This window comes from Anolis sagrei, chromosome 4, assembly GCF_037176765.1.
Source record: "Anolis sagrei isolate rAnoSag1 chromosome 4, rAnoSag1.mat, whole genome shotgun sequence".
NCBI classification, from domain to species: Eukaryota; Metazoa; Chordata; class Lepidosauria; order Squamata; family Dactyloidae; genus Anolis; species Anolis sagrei.
In genome coordinates this window covers 174,692,418-174,717,297 of record NC_090024.1, presented here as the reverse complement: position 1 = coordinate 174,717,297, position 24,880 = coordinate 174,692,418, and the positions used below count along the sequence as shown (strand labels likewise).

The window sequence follows — 24,880 nt, the reverse complement described above, 5'->3', positions numbered from 1 at the left end:
ATGAACCTGTGGGCACAACAACTGGAGTCCTGCACTCCCAGGAGTGGCCGCGGGGGAGGTCCCAGACCAAGCACAGTCCGAAGACTCAAAGACCTCAACGGCGGAGCAGGCGGAGGATAACATGGCACATGTTACAACGGCTGCGAAGGCGGAAGAAGGCTGCAACAGACTGAGAAGCCATGGTCATTGTGTTAAACTACATCACCAGTGGAACCTCATCTGTGAAGACTGTGTGTTGATCAGTTGTGCACTGACCTCCACACATTAAAAAAACCCACGCACAGGCGTCTTCCAAAGGAAAAAAAAGACAAACAAACCAACCAAAGTCCCATGGCGATCAGCGAGTGGCGACGGGGGCAGGACTGTGAAATCTGGAAGCCCCTAGTCACAGACTGGCACATGGGCGGTGGGTACAGACTCAGTCGTTCTACCTCAAGGTCCGAGGCAGTTGAGTAGTTCGGCAGCTGTATCCGCGAGTGAGCAGCCCTTTTTAGGACCCACTCTGCTCACCCCACACGGGGAGGGGGCTAGAAAAGGTGCCCTAAACATAGTCTGCCTCTCTTATCCCTGACTGGACTGCCGCGTCCAGTGGGGTCACCATCCTGCGGCCAAAAAAGAAAAATGAACTTCGGTACGTGGAACGTATGGACACTGATGGACAACAGTGACAGTGAACGCCCCGAACGCAGAACTGCCATCATCGCGAGGGAGCTGGGACGCTTTAACATCGACATAGCAGCCCTCAGGAGACCCGGAGAGCAGGAGAGGGACAGCTGAAGGAAGAAAAAGGAGGCTACACCTTCTTCTGGAAGGGACTGCCCGAAGAAGACCAAAGAATGCACGGAGTTGGCTTCGCTATAAGAAATGATCTGATGAAACATCTATCCGAAGCACCCACGGGCATCAATGAACGACTCTCCACCCTCCGAATTGATCTTGCCAAAAACCAACGGGCAACCATCATAAGTGCCTATGCACCAACACTAGATGCTGATGAAGACATCAAGGAGAAATTCTACTGTCAGCTGGACACCGTCCTATCGGGGATACCTAAGGAGGACAAAATCATTCTCCTGGGGGACTTCAATGCAAGAGTCGGGCGAGACTTCGACCTGTGGCCAGGCACCATAGGAAAAGACGGGGTTGGAAACAGCAACTCGAATGGCATCCTGCTTCTCACCAAATGTGCAGAGCACAACCTTGTCATCACCAACACGCTCTTCCGCCAGAAAAACAAGTTCAAGACATCATGGAAGCACCCCCGGTCAAAGCACTGGCACCTCTTAGACTATGTAATCACACGTGCCAGAGACCGCTGTGACGTGCTCCTCACAAGAGCCATGACAGGTGCTGACGACTGCTGGACCGACCACAGGCTAATCCGATCCACGATGGCTATCAAGATCGCCCCCAAGCGCAGACTCCAAGGAAGAAAGACGAGGGGCAAAATGAACACCCAAGCCCTTCAGGAGCCCTCCAGGCGAGCCCATCTCCAAACAGCACTCAAGGACCATCTACCCACAGTACACCCCGAAAATGTTGAGGAACATTGGAACAAACTGAAGACCTCCATCATCCAAGCCTGCGAAGAAACTATTGGATACCAAGCCAAGAAACATCAAGACTGGTTTGACGAAAATGACATCGAGATCCAACAGCTAATCGACAAGAAAAGGAAAGCCTTCCAAACATGGCAGAGAGACATCAACTGTGCTGCTAAGAAAAAGATCTACGCCAGTGCAAAAGCTGAGGTCCAAAGAAGGACAAGAGAACTCAAGAACATCTGGTGGACAAAGAAGGCTGAAGAAATCCAACACCTGGCAGATACCCATAATGCTCAAGGATTTTTCAAAGCCACAAAGGTCATCTATGGACCAAGAAACCATGGCATACAGCCTCTACGCTCATCAGACGGAACCAAACTCCTGAAGGACCAAAAGTCAATTGCACTACGTTGGAAAGAACACTACCAAAGCCTCCTAAACTGCAGCTCCAGTGTGGCCGAAGAGGTCCTCTCACAAATCCCGCAACAACAAACCAGGGATGAGCTTGCAGCACTGCCTAGTTTGGAAGAAGTCAGCAATGCCATCAGCCAACAAAAGAACAACAAAGCCAGCGGACCGGATGGGATCCCTGCTGAAATCTTTAAAGAGGGATGACCTGCGCTAACACACCAACTCCACCAGCTCATAGAAAAAGTGTGGGTGACCGAGAAAATCCCAGCAGACTTCAAGGATGCCACCATCATCACCCTCTTCAAAAAAGGGGAAAGAACAGACTGCGGAAACTATCGAGGTATCTCCCTTCTAACCTCTGCTGGAAAAATCCTCGCAAGAATCCTTGCAAACCGCCTTCTGCCCCTCTCAGAAGACACCCTCCCAGAATCCCAGAACAGCTTCCGCCCCTCCAGAGGAACTGTGGACATGATCTTCACTGCACGACAGCTCCAAGAAAAATGCAGAGAACAAAATCAACCTCTGTACATGGCATTCATTGACCTTGCAAAGGCATTCGACACAGTGAATCGCAGCGCTCTCTGGACCATCCTCCAAAAAATCGGGTGCCCAAGCAAATTCGTGAACATCCTGCGGCTCCTCCACGATGACATGATGGCAACAGTCTTGGACAGCAATGGCTCCCAAAGTGACCCATTTAAGGTGGAATCGGGTGTCAAACAGGGATGTGTTATTGCCCCAACTCTATTCTCCATCTTCATCGCTATGATACTTCACCTTGTTGATGGGAAGCTTCCCACCGGAGTGGAAATCATCTATCGGACAGATGGCAAGCTGTTTAACCTCAGCAGACTGAAAGCCAAAACCAAGGTCACAACAACATCAGTTATAGAACTCCAGTATGCTGATGACAATGTCGTCTGTGCGCATTCAGAAGAAGATCTACAAGCCACTCTAAACACCTTTGCAGAAGCATACACAAAGCTTGGCCTGTCACTGAACATCGAGAAAACCAAAGTGCTGTTCCAGCAGTCACCAACCAATCCCTCTCCAATGCCAGAGATACAGCTTAATGGTGTAACATTAGAAAATGTGGACCATTTCTGCTACCTTGGCAGCCACCTCTCCACCAAAGTCAACATCGACGCCGAAATACAACACCGCCTGAGCTCTGCAAGTGCAACGTTTTCCAGAATGAAGCAGAGAGTGTTTGAGGACCGGGACATCCGTAGGGATACTAAGGTGCTTGTCTATAAAGCTATTGTCCTCCCAACCCTGCTATATGCCTGTGAGACGTGGACTGTCTACAGACGTCACATGCAGCTCCTGGAACGATTCCATCAGCGCTGCCTCCGGAAAATTTATTTATTTATTTATTTATTTATTTGGTATGCTTGTATACCGCTAATATCTCAGCCTGTGCGGCGACTCATTGCGGTTTACAACATGTTAAAATATACAATTCATTTAAGCATATAAAATTAAAATAAAAATACATACAAAAAACATACACAGTATTGGGCCACCAATACAGATCGGGACATCTCATAGTTAAAATCATCATCCAATTCGTTATCTTGATTGCTAATCCATGGTCAGATAAAACATCACATCGAAGGTCAATTGAAGACTTGCTCAAACATCCAGGTTTTTAGTTTTTTCCTAAATGCCATTAGCGAGGTGGCTGATCTTAATTCAGTAGGGAGGGCATTCCAAAGCCGGGGGGCCACCACAGAAAAGGCCCTATCTCTCGTTCCCACGAGCCGCACCTGTGAAGCAGGTGGGATAGAGAGAAGGGCTTCTCCTGAAGATCTAAGGGTCCTGGTGGGCTGATAGGCCGAGATACGTTCGGATAGGTATGTAGGGCCAGAACCGTTTAGGGCTTTAAAGGTCAAAACCAGCACTTTGAATTGGGCTCGGTAGCTAATCGGTAGCCAGTGAAGCTGGTACAGCAGAGGAGTTGTGTGCTCCCTGCGTCCAGCCCCTGTTAATACCATGGCTGCCGCCCGTTGGACTAGTTGGAGCTTCCGGGCCGTCTTCAAAGGCAACCCCACGTAGAGAGCGTTGCAGTAATCAAGACGGGATGTAACCAGAGCGTGGACTACCGTGGCCAAGTCAGACTTCCCAAGGTACGGTCGCAGTTGGCGCACGAGTCTTAACTGTGCGAATGCTCCCCTGGTCACCGCCGAAACCTGGGGCTCCAGGCTCAGCGATGAGTCCAGGATCACACCCAAACTGCGAACCTGTGTCTTCAGGGGGAGTGCGACCCCGTCTAACACAGGCTGTAACCCTATACCCTGTTCGGCCTTGCGACTGACCAGGAGCACCTCTGTCTTGTCTGGATTCAATTTCAATTTGTTCGCCCCCATCCAGACCGTCACAGCGGCCAAGCACCGGTTCAGGACTTCGACAGCCTCCTTAGTAGCAGGTGGGAAGGAGTGACAGAGTTGGACATCATCTGCGTACAGATGACACCGCACTCCGAAACTCCGGATGATCTCACCCAGCGGCTTCATGTAGATGTTAAACAACATGGGGGACAGTATTGAACCCTGAGGAACCCCACAAGACAAAGGTTGTGGGGTAGAGCAGGAGTCCCCCAGTGACACCTTCTGAGACCGACCCTTGAGGAATGACCGGAGCCACTGCAAAACAGTACCTCCGAGACCCATTCCCGCGAGGCGTCCCAGAAGGATACCGTGGTCGACGGTATCGAAGGCCGCTGAGAGGTCGAGTAGCACCAACAGGGACACACTCCCCCTGTCGAGCTCCCGACGGAGATCATCCACTAAGGCGACCAAGGCTGTCTCGGTACCATGTCCCGGCCTAAAGCCAGACTGTGCCGGATCTAGATAATCCGTGTCTACCAAGAATGCCTGGAGTTGTGAGGCCACCACACGTTCCATGACTTTGCCCAAAAAGGGAAGATTGGAAACAGGCCGATAGTTTACCAATTGAGTGGGGTCCAGTGATGGCTTCTTCAACAGCGGTTTTATCACAGCTTGCTTTAAGCTGGCTGGAAAAATGCCTTCCCGAAGGGAGGCATTAACCACCACCTTAACCCACTCGGCCAATCCCCCTCTGGCCTCCTTTAGAAGCCAGGATGGGCAGGGGTCTAGGATGCATGTGGTGGCTCTCATCCCTCCAAGCACCTTGTCCACATCCTCGGTTTGAACCAATTGAAATGAATCCATCAAAATCGGACAAGCAGATGCTCGTGTTACATCCTCAGAGACTGCCGTTAATGCGGCGTCCAGTCCAGAGCGGATCAAAGCGACTTTGTCTGCAAAGAACCGAGCAAAAGCTTCACAGCGAGCAGCCGAGTCATCAGGGCACCCATCCTGAATGGTGGGTTTTAAAAGGCCTCTGACAACTCGGAACAGTTCAGCCGGACGGTTCTTTGCAGACGCAATAGTGGCCGTGAAGAAAGTTTTCTTAGCGGCTCTTATTGCCGCGGCATATGACCTTAAAAAGGCCACAAACCGTGTTCGGTTTGACTCGCTCGGATCCGAACGCCACACGCTCTCTAGTTCCCTCTTCTTTCGCTTCAACACCGCCAGCTCCTCAGTAAACCAAGGGGCCGGTTTAGATCGGCTACTTGAGAGGGGACGTTCTGGAGCGATCGTGTCTATTGCCCTGGTCATCTCCCCATTCCAGAGAGCGACCAGGGCATCAACAGGATCACCAACCGCGGTGGCGGGAAAATCCCCAAGAGCCATCAGGAATCCTTCCGGATCCATAAGCCTCCTGGGGCGGACCAATTTAATAGGTCCTCCACCTCTGCGGAGGTTAAGGGGCGCAGTAAGTCTAAAGCTGACCAGGAAGTGGTCGGTCCATGGCAACGGAGAGATGGATAACTCCTCAACACCGCCACCTTCCTCCCATCCCTGACAGAAAACCAAGTCCAATGTATGTCCAGCACTGTGGGTGGGGCCAGATACTTGTTGGGACAGACCCATGGTCGCCATGGTAGACATGAAGTCCTGAGCCGCTCCCGTTAGGGCAGCCTCAGCATGGACATTGAAGTCCCCCAGCACAAGCAGCCGCTGGGACTCCAATGCCAGGTCCGAGACTACCCCCGCTAGCTCAGGTAGGGAGACTGTAGTGCAGCGAGGTGGACGGTACACTAACAGAATCCCTAATCTGTCCCGGTCACCCACCCTCAGGTGGACGCATTCAAAATTTGTTGACTGCGGGATGGGGGTCCTGGTCAGAGAAATAGAATCTCTATAGACTACTGCAACCCCGCCTCCCCACCCTCCGGATCTCGGTTGATGCTGCACAGAGAACCCGGGTGGACAAAGCTGGGTCAGATTTACATCTCCAGCTTCGTCCAGCCAGGTTTCCGTGATGCACGCCAGATCTGCCCGCTCATCCAAGATTAAATCCTGGATGACAGTTGTTTTGCCGTTGACAGATCTGGCGTTCAACAGCACCACTTTCAATCCCGAGGGACCGCCATCCTGGTTACACCTGCTTACCGTATCAGGAGACCGATTTGGGATTACTAAAGTTGTTCCACGTTCCCTAGGCCGAATTAAAGGTCTCCTTTTCCCGTATCTCCCCTTCCCCACCACGACTTCTATGGGGGCTCCTCGGTTAACGGAAGCCTCTCCCTCCTCCATGACGCATTTGGTGCTTATACTAATAAACCAGGGATCGTTATGGTTTACATACGATGTTATAATTGCATTTTGCCATAGCTTATCCTTCCAGGTGTACTTCAGTCCCGTTAAGCTATATTCAAGATCCCTCGCACTATTCCATTTATCCTTACCCACATATAAAATTAGCAACCAAGTCAACAGCTGCCAAGGAGCAGATGGAAACATGGGTGGTAGAAGTTACACACAGTTAGAGCAGGGATTACGCTGTTAAATTACTGATGGTGTTTTAACACAATATAATAGAACAACAATATAAATGCGATGGCTTAATAACCCAAGGTGTTAATTAAAATGCGTCATGGAGGCCTGCATCGGTACTAGCTATACAATCAAGATTAAAGTGCTGTAGTTGGCTAAATGCACCGAAAAGTCGTTTAAAGTGCTAGTGGCATAAAGTGCAAGATCAACAATTAGTAAAGTGCACAAGGTAACCAACTGGTCATGGAGTTGAATTAATTAGCAATTAGCAATAAACAAGGATGGTCCACACAATCAAAAGTCAAACAGACGGAATTAAAAACGATGGTCAACACAGTCTATCTAAGATTCTATCTGAAATTGGAAGCAACGAGATGCCCAAATGCCAAAATGCTGGGGCCAGAAGATGGTCAACACAATACTCCGGAAATTGATGGTTGGCAAGTGAGATGTTAGAGATCACATGCGATGGCGGCAGTTTTCAATAAGGTGGTGGAAAGATAGTCGTAGCCAGCGGCTAGTGTTGGTTCTGTTTTCTAATTGTCCTGCAGGGTAAAACACTTCCAGGCCTGCTAAAGGTCATATACTTAGATGTTAAGAGGGCTGACCAAGTCCTGGACAAGCAGACCAAGCCTCAAGATGGCGGTAGCGCGTTGGAGGGCGATGAGGCCAGCGCGTTGGAAAGCTGGCCAACAGCCAGCCCTCAAGATGGTGCGTTGGAAGGCTGATCAAGGAATAGGGAGGGAACAAATTGTGAGCTGACCGAAAGCCAGAGCGGAGGCAGCCAGGACAACGGAGGCCCAGAAACCCAAGGGGCCAGTCAACTGGAGCAGCAACGTTCCCTCTCGGCTCCGGACAGTCCTCCTCCCCGCAGCCGCGGAGAACCAACAGTAGCGGCGCAACAGCCTGGCGAGCCGCCAGGAAGGCCGCCAAGGTCGAAAAGCAAGGCCGCAAAGGCCGCAAAGCAGTCAGCAAAGGCCGCAAATCCTGCAAATCTCCTGGGAAGACAAGCGGACAAACGTCAGCGTGCTGGAAGAAGCAAAGACCACCAGCATTGAAGCGATGGTCCTCCAACATCAACTCCGCTGGACAGGCCACGTTGTCCGGATGCCTGACCACCGTCTCCCAAAGCAGTTGCTCTACTCCGAACTCAAGAACGGAAAACGGAATGTTGGTGGGCAGGAAAAGAGATTTAAAGATGGGCTCAAAGCCAACCTTAAAAACTCTGGCATAGACACTGAGAACTGGGAGGCCCTGGTCCTTGAGCGCTCCAGCTGGAGGTCAGCTGTGACCAGCAGTGCTGCAGAATTCGAGGAGGCACGAGTGGAGGGTGAAAGAGAGAAACGTGCCAGGAGGAAGGCGCGTCAAGCTAACCCCGACCGGGACCGCCTTCCACCTGGAAACCAATGCCCTCACTGCGGAAGAAGATGCAGAGCAAGAATAGGGCTCCACAGCCACCTACGGACCCACAAGGAAACCCATGATGGAAGTCCATTACTCGTCCAACGAGGGATAGCCTAAGTAAGTAAGTAATCTTTCTCAGTCCTGTCTAAGTATGTTGTGAGGAACTAAGGGCAGGGAAGATGATCTTCTTTTTGTTCCTAATCTTTAAGTATGTCCGAAATTCTTTTCCTTTGAGGACAGATTTCAAAGTATCAAGGCTATCTTTCTGTTTCTAAAAAGTTTTTTCCGCTCAACTGTTCTAGCTATCTCAATAACACATCCATCTTTGTTCATTTCTTAATAATCACTCAGAAAACAACTAATTAAAACAAATCCTCCTCTTATAACACATTATTAAACCTATAGTTTACTGCATAGTGGTGATAAGTAATTTAATTGTTGGACAGAAAGGGCTTAGGAAATTTGATTGAAGGAATAATTGTCAAGTGCCAAATTGCTTTTTAAAGCATAAAATTCAAAGCCATTAAATATGTAGACAAATTAATTAATTTATTAATATGCTGTAACCTTCTCCCAGGCAAAATTCTCAACAAGAGAATACAAGTAAGCCTGACCTTACCACCCGAATTCCCAACAAATAAGCTTGCAATAAAATGATTCGAACCAAGTTTCCTGATTATCCAAATTTAGAATATATTTTCATAGCAAATTTATGCCATTGAAGCAAAATAAACAATACGTTTGTATCAAATGATTTAAACTGAAACATGTTGATGCCTTTAGAATGTATGGATTGTCTAATTAAATCATCTGGAATGATCAAGCATGAAGTCAATGGGATTTATGTTAGTCATTATTAAGGTATGTCCTACTGATTTCAACAGAACTGCTCTAAGTATGACTAAGTCGTCATTCATATAAATCACTTTAGGACTAAGGTGAACATAAAGCTTAAAATAGTTGAAAGAATAAGGATATTACATATAGAAAAGAAAGATCAAAAACATAGAAGAGAAAACATGAAACTGAGCTAAGTGGTGCACTCTTTTTCAAAGTCCAGGGAGCTCCTCCACCATGTACAAGAACTGCCTTGGTTCCCATTCTGGGAGAATAATCAATACATAAATGGGTTCATGCTCCACATAGGTTTGGATTTTGTTGCCCCTTCATGCTACTGATACTTCTCAAGGTTAAAAGAAAGTATGCTGTGGAAATTACTTGGTTTGTAAAAAGACCCACACAGCGATACAAAATACCAGAGCAGATGCAAAATCCCAATCATATATCAAGGACAATCCATGTAGTTCTCTCGACTGTGTCACCCAACATCAAATATGTATATAATATCTGCAGATTTTGAGAGTCAAGGTAAAACATCTTTCAGTGAGCTCCTTGTATATCCTTGTATTGTTAGAAAGAAATTCTGAAAGTAAAGGTTAGATATGCTCATATATTCAAAATTATTTTTATACTTTACCTGTCTTGTGGGTTTATTTCATTTTTTTTAAAGAAACAGGCACATTTTAGTGTCATTTTCCATTTTCTCTACTGAAGCACCTGCTTTCTTTTTTGTGTTTTGACATTTCTCATTGCTGTACAATGGAAGCAACATTATTTACTGAACCTAAGCAATTATATCAGAGTAAAACAAACAACAGTAGCTCATTAGAGCTTTTTTCATTGTGCAAAGAAAACCACCCTCTCTTAAGTAACCAGTCTCTAATGTTTCAGCACAAAATGGCTATTTACAATTGATATTCCACACCAATAGACTAACTGAAAGAACAATGATGGGAAGAGTAAAGTTAATAATTCTTGAACCAATGTTTTGTTGTTTGAAAAAAGAGGGAGATTCAGTTTGTGAATAGATGAATGACTGGATCTCAGATACATGGGTTGAACTGAAAGTCCATCATGTAAGCAAACACTCTTGTACAACAATGAGCCAGAGGTAGCCCATATACTTGAACATGGGGAGCATTGTTAACAGTGCTTTTGTATTGCTATACAAATAATTTCATTTTCTATCCATTATAGCAATTTGCATTAAAAGAAGGAAGCCCGGTTATAGGTTGATTTGAGGACTTGTTCTGCAGCTTTGTGTAAGAAAACAGTTTCCAAAAAGCCATTGTAGATGAAAGACTGGTTAAATGGAGATCACCGGAGAAAATAATGAGCTTATTCAGACTGCTGTACTCAAAGCATTTTTGATCAAGAATACAAAGATATATATTGAGGAGAGGGACCAGACATGGTGGGGGCAAAACAATCCAGATTCCAAGGGGATTCTCTGCTCTAAAAGTCATAAAGGTGACACCAATCCATTCAAAGAAATATAGATATCTGGGTTCTATCTTGCTAGGAAAGAAAACACCAATTTCTTGGACTATTATTAGTAATTACCTATTTGTTTCCCACAGAACCAGAATGAAGTATAGCATGAACCCTATGGAAAATGTCCATAGTGTTTCCATAATTATAAGTAAAAGTTACATTTTGTATGTACACAAGCTACAGAAACACAGAGCTCTGTGATTCATTAATTACTACAGAATCCTTAAGGCAGAGCTTTTCAAACTGTGTGTCACAATATGTCAGTATGTCACCTGAAGTGTGTACATGTGTCATGCGAAAAATGTTGGGAGATAAAACTGTCAGGAATGATGTCCTCTGATGAGGCAGAAGAGCAAATTAAGCGCCGGGAGGGGGGGCATTGCCACCTGTCCACTTTCCTACAAGGCCCCACCCTCACCCAAGCATCCTCTGTCTCCGCCCACCTGTAAGTATTGCCTCTATCTATGGCAATTTATCTAAGTCAGGCATGGGCAAATTTCGGCCCTCCAGGTGTTTTGGACCCCCAACTCCCACAATTCCTAACAGCCGGTAGGCTGTTAGGAATTATGGGAGTTGAAGTCAAAAACACCTAGAGGGGCGAAGTTTGCCTGATCTAAGTAGTGCTCCACTTGCACAAATGCTGGGACACTATTGGCTGCTTTCGGACAAGTGGAGGTGATCCCTCACAGCCACAAATGACTGCTTGGGACAGCCATGTATTTCCCAGGCCTCTTCTCCCTGTTGCTAGGAACAAAGACAGCCTGGCAAGTCGGGTGCCATCCTAATGAAAATGGCAGGCCCTCCTCCCTTGGATCGGCCAGGTGGCTGCTTGGACTGGCTACTAGGCTGATCCATGGGTGGAAGGCCAGCATTCTCATGAGGATAACATCTGGCTTACCAGAGCAAAAGTGACAGGATACCATTGGCTGCTCTAGGTTAGGCAATTTGAGGCAGTGGTGGCCCCAGCTGTAAAGGCTTGCTGGGAGCATCCATGTGCTCCTCAAGTCACCTCTCCATTCCCCTAGGAACAAAGGCTTCCGGGCAAGCCGGGTGGCATCCTAACAAGAAACCTCTGAGTCTGAATGGCCACACCTGAAGTGAACATGAAATTGTTCTCTAACTTTATCAATGTATGAGTGGAGTGCTGGTGGTCTTGTTTTCATGTTTAATTACTGTTAAAACTTTATAATTTGCACAATAAATTTCATTTGAATTACCTCTAAAATTGATATGTTTCTAATTAAGAAAATTAATTACAAATCATGTATTTTAAGGGTATAAATAAAGGTTTTCATGAGATATGTTGTGTTCCCATACATTTTGGCATTAAAATTTATGTATGTGTCCTTTTCTCTTATAAGGAGTTGGTTTAACCTCTGGTTTGCTATTTATTTATTTATTTATTTACTATATTTGTATACCGCCCCTCTCAACTCGGAGGCAACTCGAGGAGGTTTACAGTTGACTGTGTTGCGAAATGACACATGTCTAAAAGGCGTGTCACCAACATGAAATATTTGGAAAGCTCTTTCTTAAGCCATTTGGAACCAATGTGTAGCATGGAAGGAAGGAAGAGATGGAAGGAAAGAGGGAGGGAAGTAGGGAGATAGATTGATTACAAAACAGGAAGTTTATTGACAAAAGTAAAAAAATACAAAATAGGAACAACTAGAAAGGAGAAAATAGACATTTACAATGGATTTTTAAAATGAATTCACCCATGATATTTGGGGAAGGGATTGAAAGGAAATATTGAGCCTGTATACTCTTTCTTCCACTTTGTCTTCAGTTTCCTTTAAAAACTAGAGCAGGTAGATATTCTATTACTAAAAGCTGACTAGTACCTTTTTTGTACAACAAGACACATATTTTTCAACAGAAATCTCAATTCACAATTAACCTATTGTTCAGGTGTTTATTTTTCACATGAACACTGAAATCAATTCCTAACATAACAAATCCTACTAAAAGGCAAAAGAGAAAAAAGGTAAATTAGCTTACTTCACGTTCTTCTTCTTGTTCTTTCTTAATCTGTTCCAAACGAAATTGCTCTGCAATTTCCCTTTCTTGTGCTTCCCTCTAAAAAATAGAGACAAAAAACTATTGTCACATGAGAGTATCACTAACTATTTGCATGTTTTTATGATCCTCAGTTTCTGAAGCACAAAATATTGTTTTTTTTCTAAAGCAGTCTGTTTCACAGTCTTTCACACATCTCCTTTCTCTTTCATTCTCTGGCTACTACTCGAGTAAAGCAACTCTTGCTTTAAGCTATTCACAAACCAGAACAAACGCAGCAAGGAAGGTAAACAGATAAAGGAAGGTACATATGACCCTCTCTGGGCATTGAAACAACATGCTATGGTGGCTATGGAGCTACAAGGTCTGGTTTGGCCAACAGCTAAAACCACATACTTCTGCTTTTCACAAATATTCAATGAATGCACATAAGAGTGAGTTTTCCAACATAAATATGCACACATGGAGGGCAACTATATCCAAAGAGGCAGAGTAGGAGGTACCCATTCAAAGTGACTGCTCTTTGCCCACCATTGTCATAAAAAAATCACTGGGGACAAAATAGGTTCTAATTTGGAACTGGTCTAAGGTATGTTTCTAAGTGAAAGTAGTGGTGTTCTTCAGTCCATTTTTCTAAATCACATCATTTGTATTGACTGTTACCCTTTTTTAAAAAAATGCTGCACAGAATGGTACATACCTTTGCTCTATCGGCTTCAAGGGAGATTCTGTAAGCTTCGTCCTGTTCTCTCTTCACATTCTCTCTAGCTTCACGTTCATCCTAGAAGATGGAAGAAGAAAAAATAGGAAGATTCAGATTATTACCACAATATTATATCATTTTACATTAGGTGGTTTATTTAGATCAATTGGATAAATTATTATGATTGCTTCTTACATTGTAGACTCAATAAGAAGTAGTGTAGGCCCATTCAATTTACCAAAATTATAATTAATGTCAACCACAATGTTATCGAAATCCTCTGCCTTGGCCAAAAAACTTAGCTGAAGAATCTATAGAGCACTCCCATTTTCATATCACAAAACTGATGTGAAAAATGTATTTGCGGTCAAAACACATATGTGGACAAAACATACATATTAGATATGTTTTAGCTTTGTATGCAGTTAGTGACAGACTACATTATTCATAATAAGAGAAGGAAATGGGAAAATTCATTAAGCAAACATTCCCAGTGTTGTTGTATGTTTTTTGGGCTATATGGTCAGAAGCATTCTCTCCTCACATTTTGCTTGCATCTATGGCAGGCATTCTCAGAGGTTGCCTGATACTTGCTTACACTCAAGATTTCACTGAGATCTCTTTTGCGTAAGACCAGTAAAGTATATTTGTTCTCTACTTAAACATTCGGCTACAGAGTTGAAAGGGTGAGTGAGCAAGGGAGATGGAAGTTATGACAACAGCACCAAACAGATCAACAACCCATGACCAAGAGCTACTTTTTTGTTGTCACCAGGTTTTACTTAAAGTAGACATTGTATTTTAAATTCCTAAAACAGTAACAAAAATATGTTTTCATGTGTATTAAAATAAGGTGTGTAATGAGCATGTATCTTGTTCCTGAGAAGGATTTCACCCCTGAAACCTCTGGAAAATTCAATCCACCTCTAAAGGCATCAGAAAGATGCCTCTTACATGCACAGTATTCTGGAATGAGGGGTGGCATTTTTTTGGAAACTGGAAGTGTGGCTCTTCAATGTTGGGTTGCTGCAGTGCTGCTCAATTTCAGTAGTGGGTAGTAGAAGCACACTCAGTTTTTTTTTGTTTGTTTGTTTGTTTTGTTTTAGATTTATTTATTTTTTTGGAGTTTGGAAAAACTGGGAAGCACCCATAGATTGAAGACATTGCATTAACACTGGAAGCCTGATCTGAGGATTCCTCTTTCTATATCTGGCACCATACATTATTTTGTTTTGCTACACACAATGCAGCTATGCTCTTGGTTCACTCTGGAAGCAGGAAAAATAAAGCCATTTCTGGCAATAGCAGATATAGAGGTGATATCAGCATCACCCCAAAAACACATTACTGACACAGCCAGGAAACCTCCAAATTCTTCTATTTCTGGGGGAGGAAGGCTACAGTGTGGGTCACATTATTAATGGCCACACACACACACACGCACACACACACACAAATCTGATGCTGGATTGACCAGACAAGTGTCTCCTTGGTTCTGTCCCTCTTGACAGGTGAAACTACATGAGGTTTTATGCATTTTATTGTTTTACTTTTATTAATATGGATATATAGTATGAAAAGTAGAATGCAAATATGCTATTTAAAGAACAGCAATGACAGTTTCTGGCAAGAACATACACAAGTGAAATAATTGCAAGTCACATCAATTTAAATTCAACTGGAAAACTGAGGGAGAGAAGAGATACTTTGATCTATCATTCAGCCTCTTAAATAGAAAATAAATTGCTATATATTCATAGATGTGATCTAAATAAGTTTAAATATTAAAATGTAAGTCACCAATATACACTCTCAGCACAAGTTTCAAAGTGGGATTAAGTACTTAATGGTAAAAATGTCTTCCTTGTTGGGGGAAACCCTAGTTCTACCTCAACTGGACTTCCAGTAGTTGGCAGGTATGATACTGTATTTTTCCAAACAGACATTTGAGAGTTTCAGGCATTTCCCTTGGTTTAGTTTTTCCTTCTCTTGGCATTATCCTTTTGAATGGACTGTGAAAAGGATGTCAGGAATGTATAAATGTATTATGCATGACTGCCTTGCTTCACAAAGATGTGAAATGCCAGAGCTAAACCTCTATTTCAAAGTGAACAGTTTCTTACGTAGATGCACCTTGTAATCAAGTTCACTGGATAGACAATAGAAAACTGTTTACTCAAGTAAGAGGTTTAACTACCTAAAATATTTGCATAGGTTTTTTAATACTATGTTTTAATTAAGATTAATGTTGCACTGCAGAGCAAGCAATTTGCAGTACAGAACTTCATCAGTGTAAGAAAAGATTACAGAGAAAATTATGATACCCTTTCATACTTGCAAAAATAAATATTTGCATACTGCCAGCAACAGCCCTACTCCAAAGGTTTCTTGGCCCCTTGGAGCTTCAGCAAAGGACATTCCTCTACACAGTTCTTTTACCTGTAATCACATCTAGCATTTATAGTACCAGAAAATGATTATATGTGCTAAGAAAACTAGATATCTTCCCTCTTCCTCCCCCACCCGCCCCCATTTTTAGACTCAATTTGAGTCAATCACATTTAATTCCCTAGTGTCACCTCACATGTGACAGCTCCCCTTTCTGCTTCGACAGTGTTATTTATTGATTTCCTTTCAAGATTTATACCACACTCTTTAACAAGCTTTGTCTTCCAGAAGTGCTCTTGCTACTGAACTGACAATCTGCAGTGCTGCTTTTGGGTGAGGCCTGGCCTTACCATGGGTCAATACCAAGTAACAACAGATTCAAGAAAAGGATTTTTTCCCTTTTCCTTGCTCTAAGCAATAGCACAGGAATGGGAAGATGTTATTTTTATTTTTTGTTTCAAGGATACTGCATACTACACCTGAGGATTACAACGCAAGGTATATTGAAAAGGCTAAATATTCAGTAGCAATCCTAGCAACTAGCATAAATGTTCCACTTGTTTATAAAGATAAAGAAAACCAAAGTGCTCTTCCAGCAGTCACCAGCCAATCCCTCTCCAATGCCAGAAAGACAGCTTAATGGTGTAACATTAGAAAATGTTGACCATTTCCGCTACCTTGGTACCCACCTCTCCACCAAAACATTGACACTGAAATGCAACACCGCCTGAGCTCTGCGAGTGCAGCATTTTTCCAAATGAAGCAGAAAGTTTTTGAGGACCAGGACATCCGTAGGAATACCAAGGTGCTCGTTTATAAAGCTATTGCCCTCCCAACCCTGCTATACGTCTGCAAGACGTGAACTCCTGGAACGATTCCATCAGCGCTGCCTCCAGAAAATCCTGCAAATCTCTTGGGTAGACAAGAAGACAAATGTCAGCGTGCTGGAAGAAGCAAAGACCACCAGCACTAAAGAGATGGTTCTCCGCCATCAACTCCGCTGGACCGGCCATGTTGTCCGGATGCCCGACCACCGTCTTCCAAAGCAGTTGCTCTACTCCGAATTCAAGAACGGAAAATGGAATGTTGGTGGGCAGGAAAAGAGATTTAAAGATGGGCTCAAAGTGAACCTTAAAAACTCTGGCATAGACACTGAGAATTGGGAAGCCCTGACCCTTGAGCACTCCAGCTGGAGGTCAGCTGTGACCAGCAGTGGTGTAGAATTTGAAGAGGAACGAATGGAGAGCAAAAGAGAGAAATGTGCCAAGAGGAAGGCGCATCAAGCCAACCCTGACCGGGACCGCCTTCCACCTGGAAACCGGTGCCTTTACTGTGGGAGAAGATGCAGATCAAGAATAGGGCTCCACAGTCATCTACGGACCCACCACCAGTACACTAATCTTGGAAGACTATCCTACTCGGACAATGAGGGATTGCCTAAGTAAGTAAGTAAAGTAAAGATAAAGTCACCTAGACTGTCTGATTTTTACTAGTTACTCCCAAGCATGTCTTCCAACCTAATTCTAAAACCAATCTAAAATTCTGCTATCAACTTTAAAGCCATAAACCAGAATATTTAAAGATTTGGTGAGTTTTATTTATTGAATAGCTTAGGTGAATAGGCCCATCTAAACTGGGTAAGCCTCTTTCATCATCTAAATGATGACTTTGAAGGTCGTCCTCTTCCATAGTTGTGCCTAGTAGGATTTGGAACTCCTCCCTCTGAGAAATCCATAATTGCATTAAAACTTTAAAGCTGTTAGCCTGTTGGATATATTATTATGATTTTGAATTATATCATTTACTCCTTGTTGTCATCTGATATTCTTGTTTGATCTATAGATATTGTGTTTAGAAATTTCTCTGTAAATCAGCTCAGGCAATTAAAGACCCTATACCCAGAATCAGTGTTATTTTAGTGGTTTGGCTGCTGGATTAGGAGTCTACGTTCAAACAGTCACTCAACCATGGAAAACCAGTTGGTAAGGATAGGCAAATCACACACTCTCAGCTTTAAATAAGTAGCCAAACTTTCATGCAATGAGAACACATTTTGCAATGAGTAGTCTACACTCTGTTGTTGCTTTTCAAAGTATGAATGTTGAAGTTCTTCATTATTCAGTTACCATTCAGAAATACTTCAAGAACAACAGCATGATGTTGATACACAAGTGAATTGATGATGTCAGCATAACAATGCAACAAATTGTAATTGGCACTTTTAGGGAAATCCGTGTGAAATCTAGTTAATAACACATTAAACTGACAGTAAGATGACTGATCTGACAAGAGAAAGTCTACAGCTGAGCTCCAATGACCTTTTCTTCTATTTTACTTTTAAAACCCCATATTTTATTTTACTTCAAAATCAGTTCTCATGCTGAAATTACCCCCCCCCCGTCATTTCTGCAGGAAGAGTCATCATTGAATTAATTCTTTCTATTTTAGTTTTCATCAAAATACCAAAATGTAGTAAAACAATATACTGCAATGCACAGTTACTACAAATAAACACTCACACACACAGTCATTTAGCAATTACTTGAGCGAATACATGAAACAAAGGGGAACTATTTACATATAATTAGTATTAATTCAGAAAGTGCTTTACATGAAGCTAAGTGCCCACCATTTCTGGATTCTGTACAGGAATGTCATTCTTGGTTTGAGAAACTGTGCTAGTAGGAAAAAAACACGATATCAGAAAAATAAAAGATTTTCCTCAGAAATATCGCTTTTCTAAGTTTCAGATCCAGGAACAAGACAATCTGAGGAATACATTTCACAAATGTTGCAGGCAGAAGTCATTTTAGGAGAGCCTCGCAGCAATAAATACGCAACATTCATCATACATATCCTGTGTTTGGAAAAGATGAGTATCTATTTCAAAGGGTTTTTGAGCCACACCTTAAGGAAAAATTATTAGTGCCTGCAGCTAATCATTGGAGTGTTAACGAAATACACCCAGCTTGTATAAACAAAACATCATAATAGAAAACATGGATTTGTTCCTCTAAAGATGACAGGCGTGTCTATTTTATAATTGTGTGTGCGCAGATATATATAAGAAGGGAAAGAGAGAGAGAGAGAGAGAGAAACTGCCCAAATGAATCCCAAAGCAATGCCAATTTTAAAATGTTTCCAGACTATCTTTTAAGTATATATTTTTATTATGAGAGGTTTGTTCAGAATCATTGCTATTGCAATTTGGGGTAGGGGAGAAATTTTTCTTTAAAAAAAAAGAGTTCCCAATCTTTACAAGTCTTACTTTGTTCCCAAATAGTTCCCTTTAATCATGGGGTTTATGCTGCTGTTTTGTGAGAGTTCCATTCTTTTATAACAAACCAAGATACAGAAATCTTGGATTTTGGGAATTAAAATCACAAAAAATACTGTAAAGTGCAACAAAATTGTTTGCAGAGACAGGCTAAATATGCTTTGTCTGAATATTTAAATTACATATATATATATATATATATATATATATATATATATATATATATTGTTGTTCACTGCTGTTCACTGAGGGCTGAGAAAAGCGGTATAGAAATAAAGTAGAGTAAAGTAAAGTAAAATATATGTCTTATGTTTAATGGTTTTAATTGATTTTAAGTTCATAGTTATATGTAATAATTAGTTATTATGATTTCTTTGTGTACTGTATGTTGGCATTGAATTTTTGCCATTAGTATGTTGTAAACCACCTTGAGTCCCCACAGGGGTGAGAAAAGCGGTATATAAACACAGCAAATAAATAAACAAATAAATCATATTTAGCCTTAAAAATGGGATATTAAGAAAGCATATCCGTCTTCTGTCTGATTTGCTGTTTCAAACAAGAAAGTATTCAGTTAACCTGAACTTCTTATGACATATGAACCAGAAAATTAGGGCAACTAAATTAGGAACAAGAACATTAACCAACATGGGTTAATATTTAGGTTGCTCTAAATATGGTGACCACAGTGAATGTCTCTGCTTCATGAGCCCCCAGTGGCACAATGGGTTAAACTCTTATGCCAGCAGGACTGAAGACTGACAGGTCGGAGGTTCGAATCCAGGGAGAACATGGATGAGCTCCCTCTGTCAGCTCCAGCTCTCCATGCGGGGACATGAGAGAAGCCTCCCACAAGGAAGGTAAAACATCAAAACATCTGCGCATCCTCTGGGCAATGTCCTTGCAGACGGCCAATTCTCTCACACCAAAAGCGACTTGCAGTTTCTCAAATCGCTTCTGACATGAAAAAAAGGAACAATGGAAGAAGAATAAATGAGGATCACTTGTATACATAAATTTTAATCATATCTTGGCTTAACCACACAATCATATGAATATGACACATTTCTGCTCACTAGACATCTTCGTTAAATGTAGACTTTTGTAAATGGTATTGCACAATGTATACATAGTATACAGGTGGCAGAAATTAATACTGAAAACAAAGCATTCAACTTAGTGTCTCTACCACCACCACAACAACTCACTAATGTGTTGTACAAAGAACAGTCTAACTTTACCAAAATTACAGAAGTCATTTTAACCAGGCAATAAAATAAACAGCCGGGAACATAATGGTGTGTGTTAAGTAGAAGAGAATGAACTGTAAACTCAGGAAACTTAAATGACACAAGGAGATGAAAATGAATAATAGATTTTGTGAGCTAGATTGCTAGAGAGGTAAATTGAAAAATAGATAGTTCTGTTAGATAAAATAGCTGACATTTCCATATTCCTAATGTCCAGTTTCTCAATATTCCCAGATATAGTTTGCTCATAAGAAATCATTCTGTTTGAATAAAGTTAAATGTTACAATGTGTTCACGCAATTTTGCTTTTCACACTTCTTATAACTTACAGTATTTATACAAAAAACGCATAATAAATCAAGAGCACCTGATAAAAAACAATATATATATATATTTGTAAAAGAAGAATTCTACATGATTAGCTGATAGAAGCAGCTACTTTGTGAAGTTAATATGTTTATTTTGGATTACATATGTTTTATTCTAGAGGAACAACCTGGAATACAAACAGAGATTTAACTGACACTACTACCGAAACAGTTTTTAAACATAATAATAACAATAATAATACTTTATTTCTAACCCACACTCTCTCCCCAAAAGGACTCAGGATGGCTTCCAGAGCAAAAGGCAAACACTAAACATGAATTTTAAATGTGTTTAATCTCTATTTTGTGTATTTTAATATGTATTTAATATGTTTTAATATACATCTTTTGTACAAATACATTTTAATATGTATATTTGTGATATTTTTATAGTGTGTATGTGTTTTAATTGTTCTGTAACCCCCCCCCCCAAGCCACAAGGAGAGGCGAGTAAGAATTATTATTATTATTATTATTATTATTATTATTATTACTATTATTATTATTATATTTGGAAAACCAGGATATGAAATGTACAAACCTGGATGTTTATAATAATCCCTGTTGGCCCTTATCACTGATACTCTCGTTTCCACAGTTGAAAGAAAACCAACAACTCTTATTTTCAAGAAGAGTGAAATACTATCTAATGGGAAGTCAAAGGGAATAGATATTGTTAACCTGGATTTGCAAATAAAGGGAGTCCTTTTCAAGCAATTGTAGGACAATATATAGCTTCTATGCATCTTTTCCTAAAGCAATGAGGGCTAAATGTTGCATAACAAGAAAAATAAACACTATGTTAGACCTACAGCTACTTAACTTAAAAATGTAGACAAGTCAGACCAGCTGTGTAACAATCAATGCTTTTACAGTAATAAATTCTGACAGCAAAAATAAAAAGAATGCATTATCGAGAGATCATAAAATGGGTTCTGTCAGTCCATAGGAACTCCACCCTGTATAAGCTTGTCAAAAAGTGTTACTGTAATCCATTGAGAAGTCTTTTCCTCAGGCAAGAGAAGTAAAATGCATAAAGGAGGCTCAAAACAGGTGTGTTGAATTGTAATACCATTGTTTAATCATGGATCTCTTCTCATTAGTTTCATATGTGACAAATTCATGCTCTATTCTTGCCTATCATGCATTGCCAAAATTGTCCATCAACAGTCAAGTTAAAAGCCAAATGTAAACAATGAAGCTGTGGACATGTCTTTTTAACACCAAACACTCCTTAAACACAAAAGGTTTTCATAAATGATGGGTGTTTCTCTTGATATTCACAGCTAGGACTTTCCCACCAATATTTCAAGATTAGAAACCATTACGGTATGTTACCCAGCTTAGTCAGTCTCTTTAGGGACAAAAATGGCCATTTACTTTAGATCATATCATCTCAAGAACATTATGGCTACCCAAAAGAACATTAATGTTATTATATAACACGATAATGTGATTCATCGCCATTCTATTGTCCATGGCTTCAAAAATTCTGAAAAGCCCCAGTAGTGAAGCTTTAAAATACCTAGTTGCAACTTCACAATAGAAAGAACAGTATTCAAATAAAGTGCTTCAGTTGCTTTACATTTGGTAATCCGGACCTGCACATTTATCACTTCAATCCAATCAAATTCATACATACGTGTGTGTGTATGAATTTGTGCATGTGTATGAGTGTATTTGTATAGGTATATATGGTGTATTTTGGGGGTTTTAAGTCTGTTCTGCTGGGGTTTTGTGTATGTGTGTGTGTGTGTGTTTAGGGGTGATGGACACTCGTTGGACTGTTAGATGCCTTTTGTCCAAATTTCGTGTCAATTCGTCCAGTGGTTTGTGAGTTATGTTAATCCCACAAATGAACACTGCATTTTTATTTATATAGATTATCTGTCACCTATCCATCTCACCAAATATCCCAAAAGATCTTCTCATTCTTCACAGTACAGACCACACATAAGGCCCTTTCTCTATCCTCACACCACATATTGTTCTCCTTGTGGAAGTTTTCTCCAGCAGACCTCAAACTTTGGGCTGGTATATATAGTAAGAGATACACCTTCAAGTATCATGCTTCCAAACACAATAGTAGCAAGGACTATCACTACAGAGCAACAGATTTTCCCGCTAGCAACTCATCTACAGCAGTGGAAGTTCCATTTCAGCTGACATATTCAGTTTATTAAATACAGATATCCCCCTTGTAGTTATAAATCTAGGTGATCAGTCCCATTACAGTTTTCTAATCCTTTATGCAGAACAAAACACCCATATCTAATCACTCTTTAATCATCCTATTTCTCAGAGTACAAGTTCATTAAGTCACGGCTTCTAAATCATAAACTCAGTCACAAATCATTAAGGTTACTGGAAAGTGTGATCACTGTGCTTCAGGAAAGTCATATTTGTGCCCTTAACTTTTAGAGAAGTGCACATACAAGTTCAGTTCCTTCACTTCTGGAACAAGATAAAAAAGAAATACAATTTGTAGTTCTGCTTCAGGCAAAAAATGTCTTGAGTCAGTACTATACAGAATTCTCTTGACAGAAATACCATCCCCAGAAGTTAATGCCTCTGCAAATCCTGTCTGAGAAGAAAGCAACATACAATGCGGTGGCTTGATGACTTTCACGACAAAGGCCAGCTCCTTGACCCTCTGCTTACATTTATGAAACCCTTATTAAAGAGGAAGAACAAGATCTAAAATAAATTCATGAAGTTACGGCCCCTTTCCCTTAACATTGTCATGTTCTTTAGAACCTCAGTATGGGAAATGTAACTCAAGCACAAGCACAACTTCTTTCGCCACCTGAGGTCCACTAACAGGTGGCCGCTGGGGGAGATCATCCGGAGTTTCAGAATGAGGTGTTATCTCTACGCAGATGATGTCGAAATCTGTCACTCCTTCTCACCTGTCACCAAGGAGGCTGTCCAAACCTTGAACCAGTGCTTTGCTGCTGTGTCAGACTGGATGAGAGCTAACAAATTGAAATTGAATCCAGACAAGACAGAGGTCCTACTGGTCAGTCGTAAGGCCGAACAGGGCATAGGGTTACAGCCTGTGTTAGATGGGGTTACACTCCCCCTGAAGACACAGGTTTTTAGCTTGGGAGTGATCCTGGACTCATTGCTGAGCCTGGAACCCCAGGTCTCAGCGGTGGCCGGGAGAGCTTTTGCACAATTAAAACTTGTGCGCCAGTTGCGCCCGTACCTTGGGAAGTCAGATCTGGCCACAGTGGTCCATGTTCTTGTTACATCTCATTGCCCCCACCCCCATTCCAGTAGTTGAAAAGTTTCTAAGAGGATGAGCAACCTCAACTGCTACATATCCATACAGCTTAGGGACCTTTAGGCTAGTTTTCAAATGAAAGCTTACCCCCAAAATGGCACATTAAAAAAAACAGAGATGGGATGGGGGGGGGGGGTTGTCTGTTATTTATTTATTTATTTATTTTGCGCATTTCTACCCCGCCCTTCTCAACCCCCGAGGGGGGACTCAGGGCGGCTTACAAAAGACACAATTCGATGCCAACACAAACAATAAGATAAAACATATATAAACAGCAATTATAAAACAATTAAAACAATCAATTATACATCACAATCAATAAAACCAATCTAATGCTCAACGTTTGCCAGCTCAAAATCCCTAAGTTCATTCCACATTGTCAAATCCTATCAATTCTAGTCATCATTGTCCATTGTCAATCTGCCAGATTACCCAAAGGCCTGGTCCCATATCCATGTTTTTAGTTTCCTTCTAAAAGAGAGGAGGGATATCGATGACCTAATTTCCCCGGGGGGTGAATTCCACAGGCGAGGGGCCACCACCGAGAAGGCCCTGCTCCTCGTCCCCACCAATCTCACTTGTGATAGAGGTGGGGCTGAGAGCAGGGCCTCCCCAGAAGATCTTAAACTCCGAGGCGGGACATAGAGGGAGATGCGTTCGAACAGATACGCTGGGCCGGAGCCGTATAGGGTTTTGTAGGTCAGAACCAGCACTTTGAATTGTGCCCGGAACTGGATCGGTAGCCAGTGGAGCTGACATAACAGAGGGGTGGTATGCTCCCTGTATGACGCTCCGGTGAGTAATCTGGCTGCCGCCCGCTGGACTAATTGAAGTTTCCCAACAGTCTTCAAAGGCAACCCCACGTACTGGAATGGGGGTGGGGGCAATGAGAAGACAACAACCCTGGCTGAAAGTTGACCCAAATAGTGACTGGAAGTGACACAAAGTCACTACTATGAATCCAAACCTGCAGAGGATCCATTATTTTTTCCTTAATATCAGCAAAGCTGTAAAGATTGCATCTACCATTC

At 42.1% G+C, this 24,880-nt stretch overlaps 1 protein-coding gene across 1 annotated transcript in view; it reads right to left on the bottom strand.

Moving 5' to 3' along the window:
- Positions 1-24,880, bottom strand: part of FAF1 (Fas associated factor 1) — a 212,434-nt gene that overhangs the window by 18,185 nt on the left and 169,369 nt on the right. Inside the window, exons 16-17 of the mRNA XM_060773485.2 lie at positions 13,278-13,358; positions 12,560-12,637 (exon numbers count right to left, since the gene is read on the bottom strand). Coding sequence (XP_060629468.1) covers positions 12,560-12,637; positions 13,278-13,358 — 159 coding nt within the window. The remainder of the gene's footprint in view (positions 1-12,559; positions 12,638-13,277; positions 13,359-24,880) is intronic.